The sequence below is a fragment of the Musa acuminata genome, chromosome BXJ3-4 (assembly GCF_036884655.1).
Source record: "Musa acuminata AAA Group cultivar baxijiao chromosome BXJ3-4, Cavendish_Baxijiao_AAA, whole genome shotgun sequence".
In the NCBI taxonomy this organism is placed as follows: Eukaryota; Viridiplantae; Streptophyta; class Magnoliopsida; order Zingiberales; family Musaceae; genus Musa; species Musa acuminata.
Window position 1 is genome coordinate 38662985 of NC_088352.1, and position 23987 is coordinate 38686971.

At 36.6% G+C, this 23987-nt stretch overlaps 3 protein-coding genes across 6 annotated transcripts; all 3 read left to right on the forward strand.

Moving 5' to 3' along the window:
• Positions 1–7450, forward strand: LOC135637265 (G-box-binding factor 3-like). Of its 4 annotated transcripts, XM_065149878.1 has the most exons (14): positions 12–281; positions 2432–2510; positions 2789–2839; positions 2924–3016; positions 3950–4027; positions 4167–4226; positions 4352–4512; positions 4646–4703; positions 4818–4866; positions 5183–5424; positions 6220–6297; positions 6403–6528; positions 6785–7026; positions 7100–7450. In XM_065149878.1, the coding sequence occupies exons 2-13, from the start codon at positions 2451–2453 to the stop codon at positions 7010–7012; spliced, it is 1284 nt and encodes a 427-aa protein (XP_065005950.1). In that variant the 5' UTR covers positions 12–281; positions 2432–2450; the 3' UTR covers positions 7013–7026; positions 7100–7450. The 4 variants fall into 4 exon arrangements, with proteins under 4 accessions (XP_065005951.1, XP_065005952.1, XP_065005950.1 ...); XM_065149879.1 differs by having other exon boundaries at positions 1–281; positions 2356–2510; positions 6785–7450; XM_065149880.1 differs by having other exon boundaries at positions 11–281; positions 2795–2839; positions 6785–7450.
• A 4431-nt stretch (positions 7451–11881) lies between these two features.
• Positions 11882–13491, forward strand: LOC135635749 (hydroquinone glucosyltransferase-like). The gene has a single exon (XM_065147046.1). The coding sequence runs from the start codon at positions 11888–11890 to the stop codon at positions 13379–13381; it is 1494 nt and encodes a 497-aa protein (XP_065003118.1). The 5' UTR covers positions 11882–11887; the 3' UTR covers positions 13382–13491.
• A 5959-nt stretch (positions 13492–19450) lies between these two features.
• LOC135634658 (hydroquinone glucosyltransferase-like) lies at positions 19451–21044 on the forward strand. The gene has a single exon (XM_065145123.1). It carries the CDS (start codon positions 19451–19453, stop codon positions 20891–20893), a length of 1443 nt encoding a protein of 480 aa, XP_065001195.1. The 3' UTR covers positions 20894–21044.
• Positions 21045–23987: the final 2943 nt, after the last annotated feature.

The window sequence follows — 23987 nt, forward strand, 5'->3', positions numbered from 1 at the left end:
ACGTGGACTCCTTCTCGTCCTCCCTCTCTCGCCCCCTCTTTCCACTTCCCTCGGCTGTGGGATGCGCTCATCCTCCTCATCGGTGGATTAACGAAGGAAGAACAGTAGTTGGCTTCCTCTTCGAGAGGACGGTCCTCCTCCTTTCAGTTCTGCCAGTCTCTCCAGTTCCCGTGGAGCCGTTCCATCTCTTTCTTGAGTAGACTCTTGGTTTTCCCAAGCCAAAAAGAGTCGCGTTTTACGCAATTAGTGGCTTTGCGGAGGATTTCGTTCGGAGATTGCAGGTATGTGATATCGTGGACCGATTCGGTGTGGTAATTCTGGGAATTCTTATACGATTTTATTTCATCCCGACATTAGTCCTCTGTTGTGGAAGGTTCACTTCTTGATTCTTTTTATTTTCGCTAGGGTTCGATGTTTTTTCTCTTCTCCTGGCATAAAAATTGAATCTTGGTCGCTTTTTCGCTTCACCTTGGACGGATTTGGATTTTCGTGTTTGATTTGAGATTTGTTGCAGCTACGGTTTGTTGTGTGGGTGTTCGTGTGCCTGAGAGGGAGATCAGGGATGTAAATTGAAGAAACCAGCAGATTAGATCTGAAGATGGGGTAAGCCAAGGGAAGACTGGTTTGATAGTAGGTGGATGAATGATCTGGCAAGAGGGGGAAAATGTGTTGAGGTTTAGCAAATCATGTGTCCCCTCTGGATATTTGTGTTTCTGCCGCTGCAATGGATCGGCTCCGAGTAGCGGGTGGCAGCAGGATGACACTTTCTCAATCGGATATCATACTTTCCTCTGACCTTTCAGGAAATTTGTTTGGGCATTGCAAACAATTGAAGTGCCTTCCAAGATTTGCACTCTAGAATCGTGCGGGCTGTTCACCAATCATTAAAATAAAAAAGAAAAAACTTCTTTTTCGGTTAATTTTTTGAAGCAACATCTCAGGCGGTGAACATAAACGTGGATCTGATTTTGATCTCACTTGTTCTCATTAATAGAATTGGATATAGAAAGTGCTTGAAACATATCCAGGTTTGTTTTTTCTTTGGCTGGTGATTGGTAAGGCCCTTTGTTACTTCTTCTACCAAGGGTTTTGTGTTATTAGTTTTTTGTCTTCTTTGGCAATAGAATACTGGCTGGTTTCTATAACCTGCAAAATGGCTTACCTGATTATCAAATTAATAGTTTTGAAAGAAAAAAAATTGACTTTTGAGATATAAGGGTCGTGATGGCCGTCAGTAATGCTGCAGTTTTATAGTTCATTGATGTCATTGTTGTTAAACTGCAGCGGGAACAGTTCCCTACTAACCAAGCTCCCCCCTTGTCTGGGTTGATGCAATAAGCTGTGAGAATAAATATGTTAAATGTGTATAAAGATGCACATCAATCTTTAGACGTTTCTAGGAACTACAACTTTGTACTGCATTTTATACACGTGGAGATACACAAGATAATAATTAAATTGCAAGTATGTTTTGTTTTATTAAATCATTAAAGTGCTTATTCATTGGACACATGGTAGTTTGGCTACTTTATATGTGACTGCGGTATCTTTGGCACATCACCATATATGTGCTATATGCTTGAAATCATAAAGCTTCAAATATAACCATGGTTAGATGCTATTATCATACTGTTGTGGGAGACCCCATGCCATCTGTTGGCTACAGGGCCATGTCAACAAAGGTGTGTTATCGGGAAAAAATAATAAAGAAAAAGAAAAGAAAGGAAGGTGTTGAATGGAGAAAGACTATATATCAAGAAACCAAAAAAAGGGGTTTGTCTATCGGCCTTAACCTGATGGAGCGGAATATATTTCTGTACAATACTACAATTCCATGCAAAAGCATAGTTTGGGTGTCCACGTGCATGTTTTTGATAAATTATTATTAGTTCATTTCATTGCCATTTCGGGTATATTGGGGCTTTTAAAGAGAGATTGCTGTGAAGTAGACATTTGTTTTGTTTGGTTTTCTGGCTTTTTCGTTTTTTTAGGCATCCATGTTTTTTGAGCTATCTCAATCATCTTCACCTTTTCACCTGGACTGTTTGCTAGAACACATAAATCTTGTATTGCTGTATAATTTCCCTTTTCCCAACATTCTTTAAATTTTCATTCTAGTGTTGTAATATCATCAATTTCAATTGATGGAGCTAACAAAAAGCTACTAAGATGCACTTGTTTAGTTTTTTGCTACTGCTAAAGGTCTGGTGTATTTGATGATCTTTCTTGGAAAATTTCTGTTGTTATTCATTTAAGTGAGTTCTAAGTGAGTTCTAAATGATTAATCATGTCTGTGTAAAGTCAACTATTATTTTAAGATGGGCACTCAGTGAAAACAGAATAATTGTTTTACAGGTACTTTGTTTCATCGAGCAAAGTCATCTGAAAAAATACTTCCTTGGCAAGTAACTGTTGAATATAATTTGTTCAGGTGCTGTAGAGAGTGATTAATGGGAAATAATGAAGCTACAACACCTTCAAAGTCTGAGAAACCGTATTCACCTGTCCAGGTGAGCCGACATTGTAAATCAACTTTGTATGACATCAATTTCTGTATACTGGATTGTATATCTTTAGTTGGTTGATTCACATACGCATCAATGTTACAGTTTTGATGTAGCTAATCTACTAATAACAATCAAATGTATGAGTGCCCATTTTGCATGTGTTATATCATGTCTTGTTTAGGTATCATCTTATTAAGCATTAATATCTTTGCTTTTGTTACCAGTTGTACTTCTTAGTCATTTTCGATCTTTACATTTCTCACTGCATCCATTCTTTCCAGTTGCAGGAGCAGCCTGCAGTTCATCCGTACCCTGACTGGGCAGCTATGCAGGTCGATCACTTCTAATTTTTATTTGTATGACTCTGGGCAGTGTATACAGCCAATATATGAAAAGCCCAACTCTTCCCTTTTCAGGCATATTATGGTCCTGGAGTGATGCCCCCTCCTTATTTTGGTACTTCTGTGGTGCCTGGTCATGCACCTCATCCATACATGTGGGCCCCTCAGGTACTTGAAATTCTGTTTTTGTTTATGGAAATCATTTGCTTGTTTGAATTTAATAGTTTTGTATGTGGAACATGTTGTTGCAGAAAGCTTCGAACATGGGATTTCATGTGGCTTTATAGTCTTAGAGTAGTCTTGTGACGGAACAAATAATATAATATAGTCAAAGACTGGGTAGTGTGTGGTTGATCAGTACATGTATAAAATACTGTAGGATGATGTAAACTGATGAGATAATCATTTTTTTGTTTTCTTTGTTCTTAAGGTGTCAACTAATGCTGCGGAAATAAAAACAGAAATCGATGCAGGTTTGATCTTGAGTTGGAACAAAGGGCGGCAATGGGCACAAGAAGAGGGAGTAGTCATCGCTCGTTAGCTTGAATATTTCATCAACAAGTATATAGGTCTCAGTAATTCAGACATCATTGGAAATTTTTTGTTGATTTCTCATGTTGTTCATTGGGTTTGGCATCTGAGTGCAAATGAAGCGATTTAAGGATCATAACTACAAATAATTGCCATTCAGTCCTACTTGTGAATTGCTTGCTCTGAAACAAGTATTCCAAAAAGTTTTGCGAGGTTTGCTGTGTTGTACACCGATGTTCCATACTTTAAGGTGCAACATGCCAAGCACTTCAGATTCTGATGCATACTTGTGGTCTAAAATTTATAATGTGAACATAGATAAATGAAAAATATATTCTACATCTGTGTACTTTTCATAATCTCAATTGTTGTTCTGTGAATCTAAAATTTGCTAATATTAAACATGTGCAGAATAAGAATCAGAAATGTATTGGAGTTTGTAATATAGAGTACAAATTTGCAAATATGTTGTAGGATACAATTATATTGTAACTTGATTGTTGGATTATGATAAATAATTGTTTTATTATCGAGTTTGTTCATTTATTCTACTTTTTCCTTTGGATTCAGCCCTTCATTCCTCATTTTGGGTCACCGTATGCCGGAATGTATCCACATGCAGTTTATCCTCACTCCTCTTTGCCTCCTGTAAGTTGATAGTGGTGCTGTATGTCTTATTTGTTTCCAATTTTGTCAGGTTATATTAAATTTAATGTGTTAATAAGGCAGATGATGGATAGTTCTCTTTTAGTTGATGATTGTTCTCGACTACGGATATTGTGTGCAGGGTACTCATGGACATTATCCAGGGCTTGCACCATCTTCTGCAGCAACCAAAGCAGTAGTGGTAAACACTGTTTGCTTGTATTTTTTTTGCTTCTCATGGTCACGCGAGAGCTCATGTGGTAGCTTAAATTCTTGGCCTGCTCTTCTGGATCAGCTTCTGTTCACACATTTAACACTGTTCTGCAGATGGCCACCCCTTTGAGCATAGAAATGCCTGACAAAGCATCAGGGAGCCGAGATAAGGGGGTGATGACTAAGCTTAAACGATTTGATGGGCTTACTGTATCAGTGGACAGTAGAAGTACAAACAATGCAGCAGGTGCTTATGGGAATGAGCTGTCACAAAGGTCTGTTTATAAATAATTGCAAATATTACACATGCCTTGTTAAATTCAGTCCAAGTCTCATTTCATTCAATAAATTTCTATTATTATATTTATTGTTACAAAGGTCTGTTTATATCTATTGTTATATGTACAGTGGGTATAATAGTGCAGCTGGCTCAAGTAATGGAAGCGATGGAAGTAATTCAGCAGGAGTAATGCCCTTGAATAATTTTTTCCCCTTTATTGTTGCTTTCAAAAGTAATTCTTCATCAATTTCTTTGGTTTACACCGAACCACTTTTAATTGGAATACCTGTCCTGCATTAGGGATCCAAGGATCAAAGAAAGCGCAGTTCTGAAGATATACAATCCTCAGGTATTGCTATACAAGTTTACCATATAGCATAATCTATCTCTAGAATAAAATTAAACAACTCCATCCAGTCTGCCTGAACCCATTTGATTTCCTATTCCTACAAATAATATTTCTTTGGATCATATTCAATAAATTTATGATTAATTGGTTAGAGTACCAAGTCTGTGAATTGTGGTTGGATTGTCAATGATCAGACAAATTGAAAACTTTGTAGTTCTTTTTCACTGTTAAGGCCTATTATATGATACAAATCACTATTCTTTATCGTGAAATCACATAGCAGACATTATGAAGTGGTCTTTGTGAATCTTTGCAGATGATAGAAAGGTCGAGTCAAATTCTGATCCTGCTCAGGGTGGGGAAAGAAGTTCATCCTCAAAATTGTCTTCAGGGGTTACTGTGGCACATGCAAAAATTGCAGGAAATCCAGTCATTAATGTACCTTCACCTTGTCAAGCACAGATGATGTCAGTGAAAACTATTGACACCCCTGGCCGCCCGCCAACAATTGCTTTAGTGCCTGGTTGTAATAGTGTGCCTTCTGAACTCTGGACTCAGGCATGTGAACTCTGAAGATGTTTTGTCTCCTATCTCCTGTCTTTTGCTTTTCATTGAAAAAGTTGCTAATAACCAGTTGCAGATACAAATTATTTAACCATGACAATTACTGATGCAAAGATATTGTTCTTCTTTTCTTGACTATTCTGTTTAACATCTGCTTTTATATCTTAGACCTATAATAGGCAGCCTCATTGACCATCTTTAAATATTTAAAGGTGACAGTTTCTTTAAATATTTAAATGTAAGGCTGTATACATTGACCCTCCCCATATCCCGCGTTGGCGGAAGCCTCGTGCACTGGGTATGTCCTTTTTACCTGTAACAGGCAGCAGTAGGTTTCTGTTTCTCGCATTTGTGATCCAAATTTGGCTGGCAGCCCATTGTCCCTTTCATATAGTAATGGTATAGATCATCACCGAAATAACCCCCTGCCTCAACCCCATAGCCGTGGTGATGTTTCCCAACTGATTGTCTCCACATTAAAGCTGACTTGGATGCCTTTGTGGTTGGTTTGTGGGTCTCTAAAAGTATAGTATCACCATATCATGGGTCTAGAATGTCATGGATATGATACCTTCTTTGACTTTACAAATATAAATTGCAGAGCATGTCACTTCTCCAAGTTAATATCATAGATTTATGAGCTGGATAAAGTATGCTTTGGGATGTAGCAGCATCTATTGTCAAACAATTCACTGCTATATGTCATTAGGTTGATGCCTTGCTTCTTTGAGTATCTGGCTGATTTTTCCTGATATATCTTCTTTCTTAACTAAATTTGATTTTCTTCAGGATGAGCGGTCACTGAAACGGGAGAGGAGGAAACAGTCCAACAGAGAATCTGCTAGAAGGTCAAGGTTGAGAAAACAGGTATTCTAGGATGGAATTTTTTACCCATATTTGATGTGTCTTGTCTTCTTATTTTTCTGTAATCTTCCTCTTTTGTCACTGAAATTTCAGTAATTTGCATTTCAGGCAGAAAATGAAGAACTTGCTAAAAAGGTTGAGGCTTTGAGTGCTGAGAACAGGACTCTCATATCTAAAATTAGTCAAGTAACTGAGAGCTCGGAGACACTGAGACTCGAGAATGCTGCTTTATTGGTACATCTATATTCAGCTAGTAGTTTATTCTATTGTTGCCAGGCTTTTATTGATGGATTGCAGACCTATATGATTGGTTCTGCCAGTAATCACTACAATGAAGATAATTGCACACTTAAAGCAGTAAAATGGTGCATAATGACTTGACCACTGTGCTTGAGGATATATGCAATGTGAAATTTAGAAATAATATAAACTATGGATATATCCTTCTGGAGTGAATCAACCAATTGGTTTTATGTATCTTTATGTACAGGAGAAACTGAATGCGCGATCGGTCCATGCAGAAGAATCATCTCCTGATAAAATGGAAACTGATAGTGCCCCATCTGTTGTCGTTGAGAATTTCTTGTCAATGATAGACAAACAAAGCTCGAGCAGTCTAAGTGAAAAGCAAGATGATGAGAAAAGTGACAAGTCCAATGGGCAACTTCGCCAGCTTATGGACACCAGTCCAAAAACAGATGCAGTGGCAGCAAGCTGATTATTATTCCATTAGTATGTAGTTTTGGCATATTTTTATTATTATCAGCCCAAAGCTACTGCTAACCTTACAAATTAATTGAATTAGGCAGCTTACGACTTGGGGGATGATGCCTGAGACCCACGAACTTTTGGGTGGCGATTCCTATGACCATCCTAATTTTGAATTTTTATTTCTTTCGACTAGTATGATCCATGTAATTATGCTGTTGGAAGCTTTTAGAATACTCAACTGCTAGTAATGAAGAAAACTGCTGTATATTTAAGGAAGAGTTTTAGTCTTATCACGAGCTTTATATTTTCTATTCTTTTTTACTTATTGTGACTTGTATGATCCATATCATTATGCTGTTAGAGGCTTTTACAAACCTCAACTGCTGATGGATGAAAAAACTGTTGTGTATTAAACAAATCTAGCTTTGTCATCAGCCTTCTATTCTTTTGCTGCATTACTATACCTGGAGACCTGACATCACTGTGGAAGCTTGTGGCCTAACTTCAGTATATTATTTTTTTTCCTTCTCTGGACATTGTCTTATGAGCAGTAAGTGACTGTGTGGCCTGTGATTGATTCTACTAGTATTTTCTGATAGTTGTACTACAAACAAAATGAAAGACCTGAGCTGCTTTCAAATGATACTTTTTGCCACAGTAGGCTTGGAAACAGACTTGGAATTGATTTGATATTTCCTTGCCCATGATGAGTTCATTGAATCTGAATATAAGCAATGGTTGGGCTGATCATGTACCTGACACTGTTGAAAAATCAACATCAATTTGCTCTTTTTATCTTAATGTTGCAAGTTGAAGTTTTCTGATGTCAGTTTTCCCCTGCTTTACTTCTTGCAGATACTTCTATCATGAATTTGAACAAACCTATTCATCATATATGATAAGATGAGTAGGGCAAGATTGGAGAGATGCCAGTTTTTATTACATAATTGATGCCTGAATCTCTGTCTAACTTAATCTATGACTAATCTTATTGTTCTTAGCTCCTTTGTTCTCTTTTGGTCCTGACTTCATTCACTGGAAACGAATGAAGAGTAGAACTAATCCACCTAAAAATCCGCTGAACAACAAAGTAACAAAAGGAAGTAAAATGGTGTCTGACCTGAGTTTGGTATCCAACTCTATGCATTGGAGCATATTTCTTCCTGTGTTAGCATATCAGAACAAATGCATCATAATCCTTTTTGAGTTCCAAGTCTCTCTCTTTTCTGAGGCAATGTTTCTATCATTCTATGGCCATATGCATGTAGGAAACACATCAAAAAGAGTACCAATAACAGTTCCCCCAGTAGAAGGCCAAAAAGAAACAGACAAGAAGGAGATATGGATATTGACTCTAAGAGGACAATCTTTGTGCACAAATCAAATGAATCAGCATATATATCTTCCACCTCTGAATCGTTTAAGAAGACTATATATATATATATATATATAGCATCTGCATTGGGTACACGATCAACCAAAAATATACAATCTCACGAAGAACATGAAAATTACTACAAGTCTATGAAAACTATAACACTCTGATCTTTTGTGTTACATGATTATACACTTACATAGACATCGATAACGTATGATGAATCATATATGTTAAAATAAATAAATAATTTACGATCGATAAAGAATCATCATTCGTCACATTAATAAATAAATTAGCTCTCTTTTTATGAACTACATAGGATTTAATTTTGGTTTAACGATTACACACACAAAGTTCATGGTTTTCTCCAGAAAGCAATGCGGCTGTAGATGGCTCTCAAACCCCTCTGGATGATCTTCTTAGCCTTCTTCTTCTTCTTCTTCTTCTTCTTCCTCCTCTCGTTGTTCTCTCTCCACGCCACCATCGTCATCCTCTTCCCCTGGAGTTCGGTCGGCAGAACCATGGTATGTCGATCGAGGACGTGGGAAAAGGAAGCCAACTCAAAGGAGTCGTACAGAGGGCTTCCACAATCCCATACACGCCCTTCTCCTCCTCCTCCTCCTACTTCCATCGCTGCCTGCACTCTCACCCTCTCCTCCATGGGATCAGAAGTGCGTCCAGTAAGGACTTGGTTGCGTGGAGCAACAGTTCTCGTAAAGAAGGCTCTTCGTTTGCGTGTCTCCACGCTGCCAGTGACCGACCACCCAACCTACCAACCATCTGTTGAGTGGATTGCAAGCTCGAAGGTAACCATGCAATGCTGCACGAATGAAGTCATGAAGCTGGTCATGGTGACGAGAGATCGATTGTGAGCGCTCGACGGCGTTGAGTCAACGTAAGACAAGTCAACTATCGAGTTAAGTTCCACACAAATTGAGGCGGGACTTAAGCCACGACGGTGGGTTCGACATTATTTTCTCCACACATCATGAACACGAATTCTACCACCCCACCGTGGCCGCGTGATAAGAGACGGAATATGCAAGCAGCTTTAGGGTTCCGTTCACTTAGCTTCACCCCCCAAGTGGAGGTGGTAGCGGATGCTGATTCGACGACGACGACGACATGTCGTAGTATCCATCAATTTCATTCTATTCGACTCCAAACTCCTTTGTATTCGATCAACTCGAATCGCTTCCATTGTCTTATTCGATAACTTTATATTATCCTAATTCAATTACATATATTCTTTTAATCATTGGAATATATATATATATATATATATATATATGTATAATTAAACATATTTAATCTTTATTCGTAGTTTTTATTTCTGTTATCAATATTAATTATCTTCCATCATCTTATCACAATATTCATAAGATTTTCAAACACATATTCATATCATTATTTTTGATGAATATAAATAATCCTTTTATCTTTTCAATCAAACACGTAGACCTATTTAAATATTCCTACCTCGACAGCATACAAATCTAACCATTGTCATTAGAACATTTGAATTGGGTTCTATTTGGATTCTTGTATACCACATGTCATGTCAAATCATATTCCTTTTATTCTAAAATCAACTCTAATAATTTGTGTATCATTGCATCAACACTGTCAGACAATTGATCCATACTTAAGTTGAAGTTAATAATAATATATGTATCTAAACTAGTTATTATAATTATTACTACGGAATACTTTAATTTCTTTAAGCTTAAATCACTGGTTCAAAATCTTGTAAGTCCAAAATAATGAAAGTTAAGATACGATCGATGTGACTCATTATTATTATTATTCTTATAAATTTCTGGTGACATAAGAATAATAAAAATAAAAGACTAGATTAGCATATTCTTTTCCTTGCCTTTATCAAAAGGTTATTCTGTTCTTGGCATCGGAATAAACAAGCCATCTCATGGATGCTTAGATCGACAACTAAGGCCATTGGTTGATAGGTAACACCATAAACAACTCTCCTTTCAAAGTGCTAAATAATCAAAATGATTATTTAAATCATGGACGTGACCATTAAGATTCCACATTGCAATTGCCACTAATGTCTAAAGAATGATAATGTCTAGATGTTGTTACACTTTACTTTCTTGATTGAGTGAGGCATTCGTTGAATGATTTGATTTGATTAAAGAAAACTAGGGAATGTCTCATGACTCAAATCAAATCATGCCTTTTGGCAAAAGGATAAGTAATTATTTTGATATGCCTCCCGAATCAAAATACATGATGAACTGAACAAAATCCAACTTAATTAAGTTATTAAGATATGTTTAAAATTGAACTACCTTATACTCGATCTCATTAATTATCATAATTAAAATTAATTATCGAAATTGACTAAGTTAATTTTAAAGTTGAACTAAATTAAACTTGGTTATACGACCAATTCAAAACGATCTAAATTTTGATAACTAATTATCTATAAAAATATTCAAAAGATGGAAAAAATGATACTAATCTACTTAAAATCATGTGAAAATTAGGGTTGATTTAATAGAAGCTGACAATATCTAATTCAAAAAATCCTTAATTAAAATGATTAATTATCATAAAATCTTGTAAAAATATAAATATTAATCACACCAAATGATTTAATAAAAATTTGAGTTGATTTAATAAAAATTAACTAAATCATATTTAAAAGTCAACTAAATTACACTCGATCACATATATATCTATATATATATATATATATATATATATATATATATATATATATATATATATATATATATATATATATTCAAAAACTTCTTAATTTCGATAATAAAAAAAATCACAAATCGTCTAATGGTTCCGTGAAAATTTGGGTAAAAATTGATTAGGTTTCATGGAACTTAGTCATCGTATCAATTCAAAAAGTCTTAAATTTAAATAATTAATAATTATATTTTTTTTAAAATAATATCAATATTCAAAACAAATAGTGGAGGCTAAAATATCTATACAGATTTTTAAGTCTTCTCAGTAAATCAATCTATTAAATGTGTTTGTCATGTTTTTAATTTATTTGTACAAGATGAACTTAGATTCAAAAAAATCTAAATTTTGATAGATAGTTAATTATTATAAAATCTTGAAAAGATCTAAAAAATAATACTAATCATCTTAGGATCATGTCCTGTTTGTTCTGTAAAAGTTTTGATTGGTTTAATAGAAGGTGACAAAGTTATGATCACAATACCTATTCAAAATATCTTTAATTTTAATAATTAATTATCATAAATCTTATAAAAATAAAAATAGTACTTAGCATGATTAGGTTTCATGGAACTTATATTATAATAAAAATTAACTAAATCATATTAAAAAGTTATTATTTTTAATAATTAATTATTATATTTTTAAAAAATATTATTATTATTATTAAGAATAAAAGTCGAAGATTTTTCGGGTTATTTAAAATATCTATAAAAATTTTAAGCTCAAGTTGCTATAAAAAGGCCACCGCAGAGAACAAATGGTGGTATCGAAGCCATGGAGAGAGGCAGCAGAGCTCCGCCTCACGTAGCCGTCATGCCCAGCCCCGGCATGGGCCACCTCATCCCCCTCTCGGAGCTCGCCAAGCTCTTTGTCCTCCGCCACGGCTTCACCGCCACCTTCATCGTCTTCTCCGACTTCTCCGACCACGCCCAGACCGCCTTCCTCGACTCCCTCCCTTCCGGCTTCTCTTACGTCGTCCTTCCCCCCCTCCCCCTCGACGACGTCCCCCCTGATGCCCATATCGAGACGCGCCTCAGCATCATGGTGGAGCGCTCCGTTCCCCACGTCCGCGACGTCCTCCGCTCCTTGCGGCGGACCACCCGCCTCGCCGCTTACGTCATCGACCTCTTCTGCGGCGAGACCCTCCCCGTGGCAAAGGAGCTCGGGGTGCCGCACTACCTTCTCTTCACCACCAGCTTCATGGTGCTGTCCCTCCTGCTGCACCTCCCTGCGCTGGACCAGGCCACGTCGTGCGAGTACAGGGACCTGCCGGAACCGGTGGTGCTCCCGGGCTGCGTCCCACTGCGAGGGGAGGACCTCCTGCACCCGATGCAGGACCGGACCGACGACGCCTACCGATGCGTGCTGAACATCGCCAGGCGTATCAGGGAAGTGGACGGCATCCTCGTGAACAGCTTCGTCGACTTGGAGCCGGCAGCGTACGCGGCCCTCAAGGAGGCGGAGCCAGAGGTGGGGCGGCCGAACGTCCACGCAATCGGGCCGGTGATACACCGCGGCAGCCACGGTGGCGCGAAGGGGAAGGAGTGCCTGCGGTGGCTGGACGAGCAGCCGCCGGGGTCGGTGCTGTTTGTCTCGTTCGGGAGCGGGGGGACCCTCTCGACGGAGCAGATACAGGAGCTGGCGTGGGGGCTGGAGGCGAGCGGGCGGCGGTTTCTCTGGGTGGTGCGGTGCCCCAGCGACCGGGTGGCTAGCGGGGCCTTCTTCCACCTGCAGGGGCCGGACGACCCGCTGCGCTACCTGCCGGAGGGTTTCCTGGGGCGGACGCGGGGGGCGGGGCTGGTGGTCCCGCTGTGGGTGCCCCAGGTGGAGGTGCTCGCCCACGCCGCAACCGGCGGCTTCCTCACCCACTGCGGCTGGAACTCGTTGCTGGAGAGCTTCGTCCACGGCGTGCCCATGATCGCGTGGCCGCTGTACGCGGAGCAGCGGACGAACGCCGTGATGATGGCGGACGGCCTGGGCGTGGCGCTGCGGCCCAAGACAGCAGCGGACGGCAGCGGGCCGGTGCGTAGGGAGGAGGTGGCGGAGGTGGCGAGGGAGCTGATGGAGGGGGAGGCGGGGAAGAAGGCGAGGGAGAAGGCGGGGGAGCTGAAGCAAGCGGCAGCGCAGGCGGTGGCAGGCAGAGACGGGTCTTCTTGCAAGGCGCTGGCGGAGGTGGTGCAGTATTGGAAGGACAACGCAGTGACGAGTGAGGTGTATACTGATGTTGGCGTCGATGTAGATGCTGTTGTACTATGTGATGATAAATAAGTCTGCATGCGTCAGCCGAGACTGTACTTTCCATGCGCGATGGTTGCATGCGATATGGTTGTTTATGTACAATAACGCAGTATTTGATCTGATTCGTTTTCTTTTGATGACGATTCGACTCATTTAAATTGAATTAGGATGCTTATCAATTGGATTTAGATGACTATTCGACTCATTTAAATTGAATTAGGATGCTTGTCAATTGGATTTAGGACGAGTTCGCAAACTCTCATAATCTCTTAATCCTGTTTGCATGAATACCAATACATGGGTACGTTTTATGTGATATTTAGAATATTTATTTTTTGATTTGATGGATGATCAATTAGAATTATAAAAGTCTTTTAGATATTAAGATTTATGATTAGTACTTACTAATCGACGTTTAATAGACAGGCGTTGATACATGAAAAATCAAAATATTTGGAGCAATATATATGGTTGATAGTATCAAATATGCTATTTCTAAAGGTTTAAAGGAAAAACCTTTAAATATTTAAAAAAAATTAAATCAAGTAGGCATATAAGTTGATTCAAAATTTATATTCTAATAACTTATTTTTTTAAATAAGATTTTTTTTATGATATAAAAAATAAATGACAAAGATAAGATTTGATATGAAGACTTTAGCGTAATATGTCAAAGTCTTCACCAGTTAATTTAGTTAGTGAATGAAAATCATGATAGAGATGAATATAAAATGATAATCTTGTAATCATATATATATATATATATATAATTGGAGTGCATGATTAAAAAAAATTCTATCTCAAATCTATATAAATATGAATTACTTCCATGAATGAAATCATTTTATTTCACAGTAAAATCTTCGTTATATCAAAGCTTCACAGTAAATTCTTGATTAAAAAAACTTATCCTTCCTTACTATGTAATAACAATAATCTCTCTCCACTGATATGTCACAATGACTATCATATTGGCAATATTCTACTAGTTCTCCTAGATGCATTCTGCTCGATAATTTTCTTAGTGATCTTCTCACATGCTAGACTACCAAAGATGAATACTAGTCACCGCTGCTAATCTCCTTGGTGTCTCTTCCTTTGTGCTACTTTGTACATACTTCCCCCCAGTCTACTACGTACTCCAACTATATGAGGAAGTCATCTTGATAGCACTTCACGATTGACACCCTGCTCCACACTATCGGTCAAGGAGTTGACAAATACAACTTCTTCTTTGGTGTTTGTGAAGTCCACTCATGCATACGTGACATGTATATTACAAAGTCAATTCTATCGAGATCCCATACTATATATGATTTTATTCTCTCAAATATAAATCTGAAATTGACACCATCTTTACTCGTTTTAGAAATGTGATTGAGAATTTCTTCAGGTTTACTATTAAAATAACTTATTATAATTGAGAATGTAAATATTAAACTCTAATAACTTATTTCTTATCATGTGGTATATAATATCTTAAGTCACTACTATAGACACTTCAACTAGTTAACACTATTGAATAAAAGTACCAATACATAATTGAAACTTCCTTTACTAAGCCTTTATATCACTAACCTTTTGGTCAACAACCTTTCGAACTGTTGTCTACTTCATTAATCGTATACTCACTCCTTACGTATAATATCAGTCGTTATTTTAAAAAATATTTTATAAAATCTTAAATCTTTAAAATTTTAAAATATTAAAATATTTAGTTGTTTATGTTATCTTTAGCTACACTCCTGTGTTTTAAAAACTTAACTCATTTTTTAATCCCAGTTAGCTTCGTCAACTTCAAATACAACACATCTTTATTCCTAGGACAACAAAAAGGATATACAATATATTTATTAGTCTATATGGATGATATTATTATCACAGAAAATAATTTTATAGAGATCAAATAATTCATTAAGGAATTGATACATCAATTCTCCATCAAAAATCTAGAAATCTTAAGATATTTTTTGAGAGTAAAAATAACATTTATATCTTTTGAACTTTTCCTTATCTCAAAAGAAGTACATTTGAGATCTATTATCAAACATAAATATATAAAATACTAAAAAAATTATTACCCTATCCTTTTTTATCGAGTCACTCAAAATATATAATAATAGCTCTACTATGAATTTCATACAATAATGATAAGTAGTTAGTTCCTGTTAGTATTTATCTCTTACATATTCATATATTTTATTTGTATTCAATAAATTATCATAATTTATGCATCGACCCTCAATTGTGTAATAGTCTGTACTAAAATGTATCATGCGATATCTTAAAGAGACTCAATCATAGATTTCATAAACACTCGTTACTTTACCTTCGTACTCTTGTTAATGTTGATTGGGCAAGTAATACTTATAATAGAAAATCTATATCAGCCTACATTATCTTTTTTTAAGCTAATTTGATCGGTTCCAAGAAATAGAATATAATAGTAAGATTCACCTTTAAAACTGAATATCGAGCTATCACCACTACTGTTATAGAACTTAATTTGGTCACCAATTTACTATATGAGCTTGATATCACCTTACAATCCACTCCTATAACATACTGTGATAATGTTTGTTTTATATCTATACTCTAAACCGATATCCTACTCTTGCATAAAACATATGTTCTCGACTTTCACTTTATTAAAAATTAAGTTATCAAGCATTAAGTGCATATTTCTTATGTCTATTTTTCTGACCAACTAGTTGATGCTCTTGCAAAGCCTCTCGTTTATAGGATTTTTCAATTACATCGATCCAAAATTTGTATCTTTATCATAAGCTTATCTTATAGAAGCATGGTAGAAGATTATAATAGAGACAAATATTGGATGATAATTTTGCATTCCTTAGATGCTCTAATCCTCAATTAATATGTGATTTGAGGATCAATCAAAATAATATATATGCATGATTAAGAAAAATTTCTCCCTCAAATATATATAAATATGCATTACCTTAATAAATGAAATCATCCCCTTTCATATTAAACTCTTTAGTTAGTACCTTTAGAAATAATTGATTCCTTCCATTAATCTAGAATCAAAATTTGACACCCTACTCTAAAAAATGATTCATCAGATCTCTTTAAAATACACCCTGATACAGTAAAAGGACCATTAGTTTCCAAAATTGGTACCAAATCAAGAGCATTCTCATCATCTATAGATAGGTCACTTTCCACCTGATTACCCTCAACCCAAACCTATTTCGATAAAAAAAAAATGATGAGAGCAAATCCTCCATACAACAAGGATATCGATTAGGAGAATAAACAACCATATAATGATTTTCCATTATTACACACTTCTTTGCTTAGCTCATCACCTTCTTCAATCGAAAACCTAAAGTGTCATAAACATATATCTTATTAACTTTTGATAGAGATCACTAATTCGAAGAACTAAATAACAATAGAAAAATGAGAAAATTAGTGAATAGTTTCAAGACGACGAGAGACATAGTAAAAAACATTATAAGATCTACATTGATATATGTTGGTCATATATTAAAAGATATTTAGTAACCCATAGATATCACACACTCCGATGTCCATTTCGTTAACAATAATAAGCCTAAACCCTTCTTAAGATATCTGATCAGCTTACACTTCCACACCTCAAAGTCATAAAAAAGATTCTTTATTTAAGAGAGGAACAATCCTCTTAGTTCTATACTTTTTCTCATGAACATCTCTATCTTTAGACAAAGTGATATAATCCCAACTACGTAGCTTATGATCATCATCTTCTTCTTAATGCAGTTAATGTAAAATAATAATTCTTGAAGATCAACATATATTCTTTAATTCATCTTTTGAAGGGCACATGTTCAAGAAGGTGATAATTTAAATTTTATATTATATATCATTGGTCTAATCTACTGGTCAACTTCCTTGAACCCAAACCATTAGTTAACATATTTAGACTAAAGTTAATAATAATATATTGATTAGATCCGTATAAATTAATTTTAATCTTATTTACTTTTGATATGAAATTAATTAGGGGTGTTACAGATAGTGTCTCCTATTCCACATTAATATAACCCATTTGCATTGTTTCATCCTAAATCTTTTACTACAATAAATTTCTTCATCTGATTAATGATAATTTAAGTTCTATATTATCTATGAGTTGTTGTTGGCCACATTATCTATATTGATGTTACGTGCATGGATAAGATCATACGACAAACTTAACACATTAAAATGTGGAGACAACAAGATCTCCAATCGCCACAAAGATTCCATTACTTCTATTTTAATTTTTGTGCATAGCTACATGATTATAGACTAATAAAAGGTAGATCAATCATTATCATCACACATTTTTTAATATCAGTATTTGATACTGATGGCCTCAATGATCCTTAAGTAAAAGTTAAAAAAAGCCAAGACATGAATTTGAATTATTGGACTCCCAAATTCTCAATTTATTATTTATTTATTTATTTATTTTGATCCAACATAGTAAGATGATCGAATCTATAATTCTATTATATATTATGTGTATTCTCGGAACGTTGATGAAGTTGGTCATAATTTTAAGATAATCTTCCTCTAAATCATCCACTTGTTTTGTAGTGTGGAAATGAGATAGTGTTTAAAGTCGATAGATCTTTAGCAAAGGAAACAATCATATAGATTATAGTTACTTTTAATAGCATTTCGATTTAATCTCATATTAGAAGTGAGAGATAAACTTAAGCATCATAGAACAATACATGAGAGATTCAAAAGGTTTTGATAGTTTGGAGAATTGAGTATATCTTCTCTTGCCTATGTTTTCATGCCAATACCCTTTGGAGGAAGATCAATCCCAATCTAATTCGATGGGATAATTAACTTATCATTTTGTTTAGTATAAACTACTAGTAATGCTTTGCTTTGACTAATACAAGATTTGAAGAGGAGTAATGATAAAAGAAATAACTATGAAGGATTAAAAACGAATAGCACTAATACCTATGATCTTAATTCTACTATTATAATTGAATGTGATGGGTATCGATGAAATTTCATGCATAGTTCGTATATATAAAAAAAAAAGGTAAGGAAAAGATGATATATGGCGGCTTTCTCGTAGCAAAAAGAAAAAGGATGGATAAATATTTGGATTTGATCGGACTAATATTTTGGTTAGGTGGCTTGTTATCATTTTAAAAGGACATTTTGAAAGGTTAGTTGAGGAGATCAACGTGTTAATAGAAACATGACAACGATAGCTCATAGATTGGCGGCCGATGAGATTATTATTAGGATGACAGTCAATTTTATCTCTCTTTTTTTTTTTTTTGCATATACTGTTAAGCTCGGCATGATATTTTATTTTTAGTCTCTAATAAAATAGTTTTAGGTATTTCTCAATCTTATTTTATATCTTTTAACCATAACATATATATATGTCTCGTAAATATATATATATATATATATATATATATATATATATATTCATATTATGTTATAGACAAAGGTTCGATTCATGATGATTAATTATTATAAAATCTTAAAAAATAATAATGCTAATCATATTAAGATCCATGTCCTATTGGTTCTGTGAAAGTTTCGATTGGTTTAATAGAAGCTGACAAAGTTACACTTGATCACAATACCTATTCAAAAAATCTTTAATTTTAATAATTAATTATCATGAATCCTGTAAAACTAAAAATAAAAACAAAACTAATTATGACCAAATAGTTTAATAAAAATTTGAGTTGATTTAGTGAAAATTTGACTAAATCGTATTCAAAAGCTAACTAAGTTACACCAAACATACTCAAAATCTTTTCTATTTTGATAATTAATTTAAAAATATTCAAAAAATTAAAAATCATCTAGTGATTCTGTTAAATTTTGGGTAAAAAATTGATTAGCATACGTTCGAAATTGAACTAAGTTTCCACTCGATCACACTATCAATTCAAAAAAAAATCTTAAGTTTTAATAATAATAATAATTATAATTATTATTATTATTATTATTCAAAACTAAGTCGAAGCTTTTCGGGGTAATTTAAAATATCTATAAAAATTTTAAGCTCAAGTTGCTATAAAAAAGCCACCGCAGAGAACAAATGGTCGCATCGAAGCCATGGAGAGAGGCAGCAGAGCTCCGCCTCACGTAGCCGTCATGCCCAGCCCCGGCATGGGCCACCTCATCCCCCTCTCGGAGCTCGCCAAGCTCCTTGTCCTCCGCCACGGCTTCACCGCCACCTTCATCGTCTTCTCCGACTTCTCCGACAACGCCCAGACCGCCTTCCTCGACTCCCTCCCTTCCGGCTTCTCTTACGTCGTCCTTCCCCCCCTCCCCCTCGACGACGTCCCCCCTGACGCCCATGTCGAGACGCGCCTCAGCATCATGGTGGAGCGCTCCGTTCCCCACGTCCGCGACGTCCTCCGATCCTTGCGGCGGACCACCCGCCTCGCCGCTTACGTCATCGACCTCTTCTGCGTCGAGACCCTCCCCGTGGCAAAGGAGCTCGGGGTGCCGCACTACCTTCTCTTCACCACCAGCTTCATGGTGCTGTCCCTCCTGCTGCACCTCCCTGCGCTGGACCAGGCCACGTCGTGCGAGTACAGGGACCTGCCGGAGCCGGTGGTGCTCCCGGGCTGCGTCCCTCTCCGAGGAGAGGACCTCGTGCACCCGATGCAGGACCGGACCGACGACGCCTACCGATGCATGCTGAACATCGCCAGGCGTATCAGGGAAGTGGACGGCATCCTCGTGAACAGCTTCGTCGACTTGGAGCCGGCAGCGTACGCGGCCCTCAAGGAGGCGGAGCCAGAGGTGGGGCGGCCGAAAGTCCACGCAATCGGGCCGGTGATACACCGCGGCAGCCACGGTGGCGCGAAGGGGAAGGAGTGCCTGCGGTGGCTGGACGAGCAGCCGCCGGGGTCGGTACTGTTTGTCTCCTTCGGGAGCAGGGGAACCCTCTCGACGGAGCAGATACAGGAGCTGGCGTGGGGGCTGGAGGCGAGCGGGCGGCAGTTTCTCTGGGTGGTGCGGTGCCCCAGCGACCGGGTGGCTAGCGGGGCCTTCTTCCACCTGCAGGGGCCGGACGACCCGCTGCGCTATCTGCCGGAGGGTTTCCTGGAGCGGACGCGGGGGGCGGGGCTATTGGTCCCGCTGTGGGCGCCGCAGGTGGAGGTGCTCGCCCACGCCGCAACCGGCGGCTTCCTCACCCACTGCGGCTGGAACTCGTTGCTGGAGAGCTTCGTCCACGGCGTGCCCATGATCGCGTGGCCGCTGTACGCGGAGCAGCGGACGAACGCCGTGATGATTGCGGACGGCCTGGGCGTGGCGCTGCGGCCCAAGACGGCAGCGGACGGCAGCGGGCTAGTGCGTAGGGAGGAGGTGGCGGAGGTGGCGAGGGAGCTGATGGAGAGGGAGGCGGGGAGAAAGGCGAGGGAGAAGGCGGGGGAGCTGAAGCAAGCGGCAGCGCAGGCGGTGGCAGGCAGAGACGGGTCTTCTTGCAAGGCGCTGGCGGAGGTGGCGCAGTATTGGAAGGACAACGCAGCCACGGGTGATGTGTAAGAGTGAAGTTGACGTTGATGTAGACGCTGTAGTTGGTCTGTGTTGAGACTGTGTTTATTATGCGCAAGTGCTGCGCGATGGATGCATGCGATATGGTTGTTTACGTACGACAACAACGCAGTATTTGATTTGATTAGTTTTTTGTTGATGACTATTCGACTCATTTAAATTGAATTAGGATGCTTATCAATTGGATTTAGGACGAGTTTAATAAAAGTCGAGAGTAAATGAGAGTAAATGAACTATTGGGTATTGTATTCTGATCAACACTAGTTTATATTTTGCTGATTGCGTAAAATGCTTAATCGATGTAATAAATTGACATAACAACTATATAGATGTTGAGTTGTTAGTAAGGTGATGCTCCGATATCGACGTATTATTATTATGCTTTTAACTTTTTTAGGAACTTTATTATTTTTTTTTTGTTCTTCATATTTTCCTTGCCTTCTCAAACAATGATAAAGAAAGAAAATGACAATAGATGAAGAAAAACATGCTCACTAAAATGCCATCGTTCCATCGCAAATGAGACTTGTGGTTGCCAACAGCTCGTCCTTCCTTTCATCTATCTTTCAACACCCCAATCTTGCCTTTTGCATGGAAAGCCTATGTTTTCATGCACTAAATGGCACAAGTAAAGCCTCCATGATCTAATTTGATGGGATAATTGACGGGTATAAACTACTAACTATAAGTACATAGCTTTTGACTAATGCAAAATTTGAAGAGGATTAATAATAATAATAAAATAATTATAAAGGATTAAAGATAAATAGCACTAATATCTATTATCTTAATTCTCAAATAATATTAAAGGTATGGATGAAATGCATAGTTCAAATCAAAAAATTAGGTAAAGAAAAGATGATATATGGCGGGCTTTCTCGTGGCAAAACGAAAAAGGTTGGATAAATATTTGGATTTGATCGGACTCATAGTTTGGTTAGGTGGCTTGTTATGATTTTAAAAGGGACATTTTGAGAGGTTGGTTGAAGAGATCAACGTCGTTAAGTTGAATTTAATCGTATTAATAGAAATATGAGATCGATAGCTCATAGATTGAGAGTAGATGACATTATTGAATGATAGACAATGTTCTCTCTCTTGCACATCTTGTTTAGCTAAGCATGATATTTTTAATTTTAGTCTTTAATAAAATATTATTTTGGTATTTCTCTATTCTTCTTGATTATTTTGCATCTTTTTACTCCTTACTATATGTTCATATTATGTTACATGCAAATTTGAATATAGTTCGATTGAAACTAAAAAATTTATTTTTGATTCATATTTTTTTTGAAACTAGAGTCTAAAAACTAGCGATTCTAGTGAATCTTATTTCGATTTGAATCGTCGATTCAATGATTCAAAAAAAATTCATATCAATCGATCATTGGACTCAAAGAACGATTTATGCCTAGCCCAATGATCAGGCAAATAACTAGTTTGCCCCTCCCAATAATCATATAAATGATTATATTAAGGGATTTTTTTTATTAATTTATAATTAAAAATATAAAAAAATTCAAAATTTTTTTTGCCCTTCTAACAATCACATAAGGATCTTTTGAAAGCATTTTAGGAAAAAAAATATTTAAAAATTAATAAATATCCCTCTCAAGCTTGAATAAATAATATATTTATTAAAAATTAATAAATATTTTTTAAAAAATTAAAAATTAATAAATATTTAAAATATATAAACCCCATATTCTTTCTCTATTAAGTACTCATTCAAGTTTGAATGCTCTTAAGCTCGCTCTCAAGCTCTCTCTTATACTCTTTTTACTATTTTCTTGATTCGGTGGCAAGTGAAAGCCACCACTTCACTACCAACAAGGAGCCTTTCAAAAATTTGATCATGGCAACTCAAAAAAGTACACTTGAAGAAGATTTGAAACCTCGATGGCTTCTACCATGTCATATGTAATTACAGTACCCAAGTTTTCAAGTTCAAAGAAGGAAGCTATGAAATATTTCGATAGCATATCGAGAAGAAATGTCTAATGCAAACCAGCATGAAGTCAAATATAATTTTTAGGTAACTTACTTCTCTTACTTTTTTTATTAAAGAAAATCATAAAGCATTTGCTAAATTAGTTATCATCGAATGTTTATCTCTTAGTTTGTTTATTATTATTATTTATTATTGTTAAGTCAAATTTATTTATTATTATCAAGGAGCTTTAAATACAATTAGTTTTTTGCACCATTATTCGAACTTTGCAAATTCTAAACTTAGGGTTGATCTCTTTAGGGGATCGACCTCCTTGGAACTCTATAGAGATTCTTCCCTCCAAGTTGCTGCTCAAATGCTGCAGAAAAGATTCATCTATTGCTTATGAAAAGAGGAGAAATACATGGCTATTTATAGGGCTTCTAAACCCTAACTCCTGATAGGACTCCTATTCAAGACTCCTACTTCTAATCAACTTCTACTAGGACTCATACTCAAGACTCATATTCCTTTACAACTCCTAATTCTTCTCTAAGAAACAACTTCCTAATCCTAGTCGGTCTCTTCACCTCCTTAATAGGGATCGACTTATGTAGGTTTTACATAAATGTCCCTGTCAATTAGGACTCTCCTAGCTAGAGTCATAACAACCACTCTTACTTACACTTGATATAATTTTTTAAAAAATAATTTATAAAAATACTTTTAATCTTTAAATGACCACATTTCTATTTTTTTTTATACTTGGAGTGATCACTAACAAATGCATTTCTATATGAGATTTAATTATCATTGGATAGGCAGTGAATGGACCATACAAAAACGTATTATTGATTTTAGAGTTTTAGATAAATGACATACAACCGATCATATTTGTAAAAAGATAAAAATAATTTTAAAATAATATTATTTAATTTTAAAAAAAAATTTATTGGTTTTGATAATGCATCGACAAATACCACTTCTATTCCAAAATTACAAACAGTTTGTTAACTTGCTTTTGGTGACATCTTTTTTTTTTTTTTTTTTTTGAATAAGACATGCTTGCCATGTTTTGGTTATGTCATTATACATTTAGACTTATTAAATTAAATTGGTTGTACATCATTTTTTAAATTTAAAATAAAATTCTTA

Coding starts and splice junctions, on each gene's coding strand:
- LOC135637265 (XM_065149879.1), top strand. CDS start 2,451: ATGGGAAATAATGAAGCTACAACACCTTCAAAGTCTGAGAAACCGTAT. Junction 2,511..2,788: donor AACCGTATTCACCTGTCCAG/GTGAGCCGACAT, acceptor CATTCTTTCCAG/TTGCAGGAGCAGCCTGCAGT. Junction 5,425..6,219: donor CTTCTGAACTCTGGACTCAG/GCATGTGAACTC, acceptor GATTTTCTTCAG/GATGAGCGGTCACTGAAACG.
- LOC135635749 (XM_065147046.1), top strand. CDS start 11,888: ATGGAGAGAGGCAGCAGAGCTCCGCCTCACGTAGCCGTCATGCCCAGC.
- LOC135634658 (XM_065145123.1), top strand. CDS start 19,451: ATGGAGAGAGGCAGCAGAGCTCCGCCTCACGTAGCCGTCATGCCCAGC.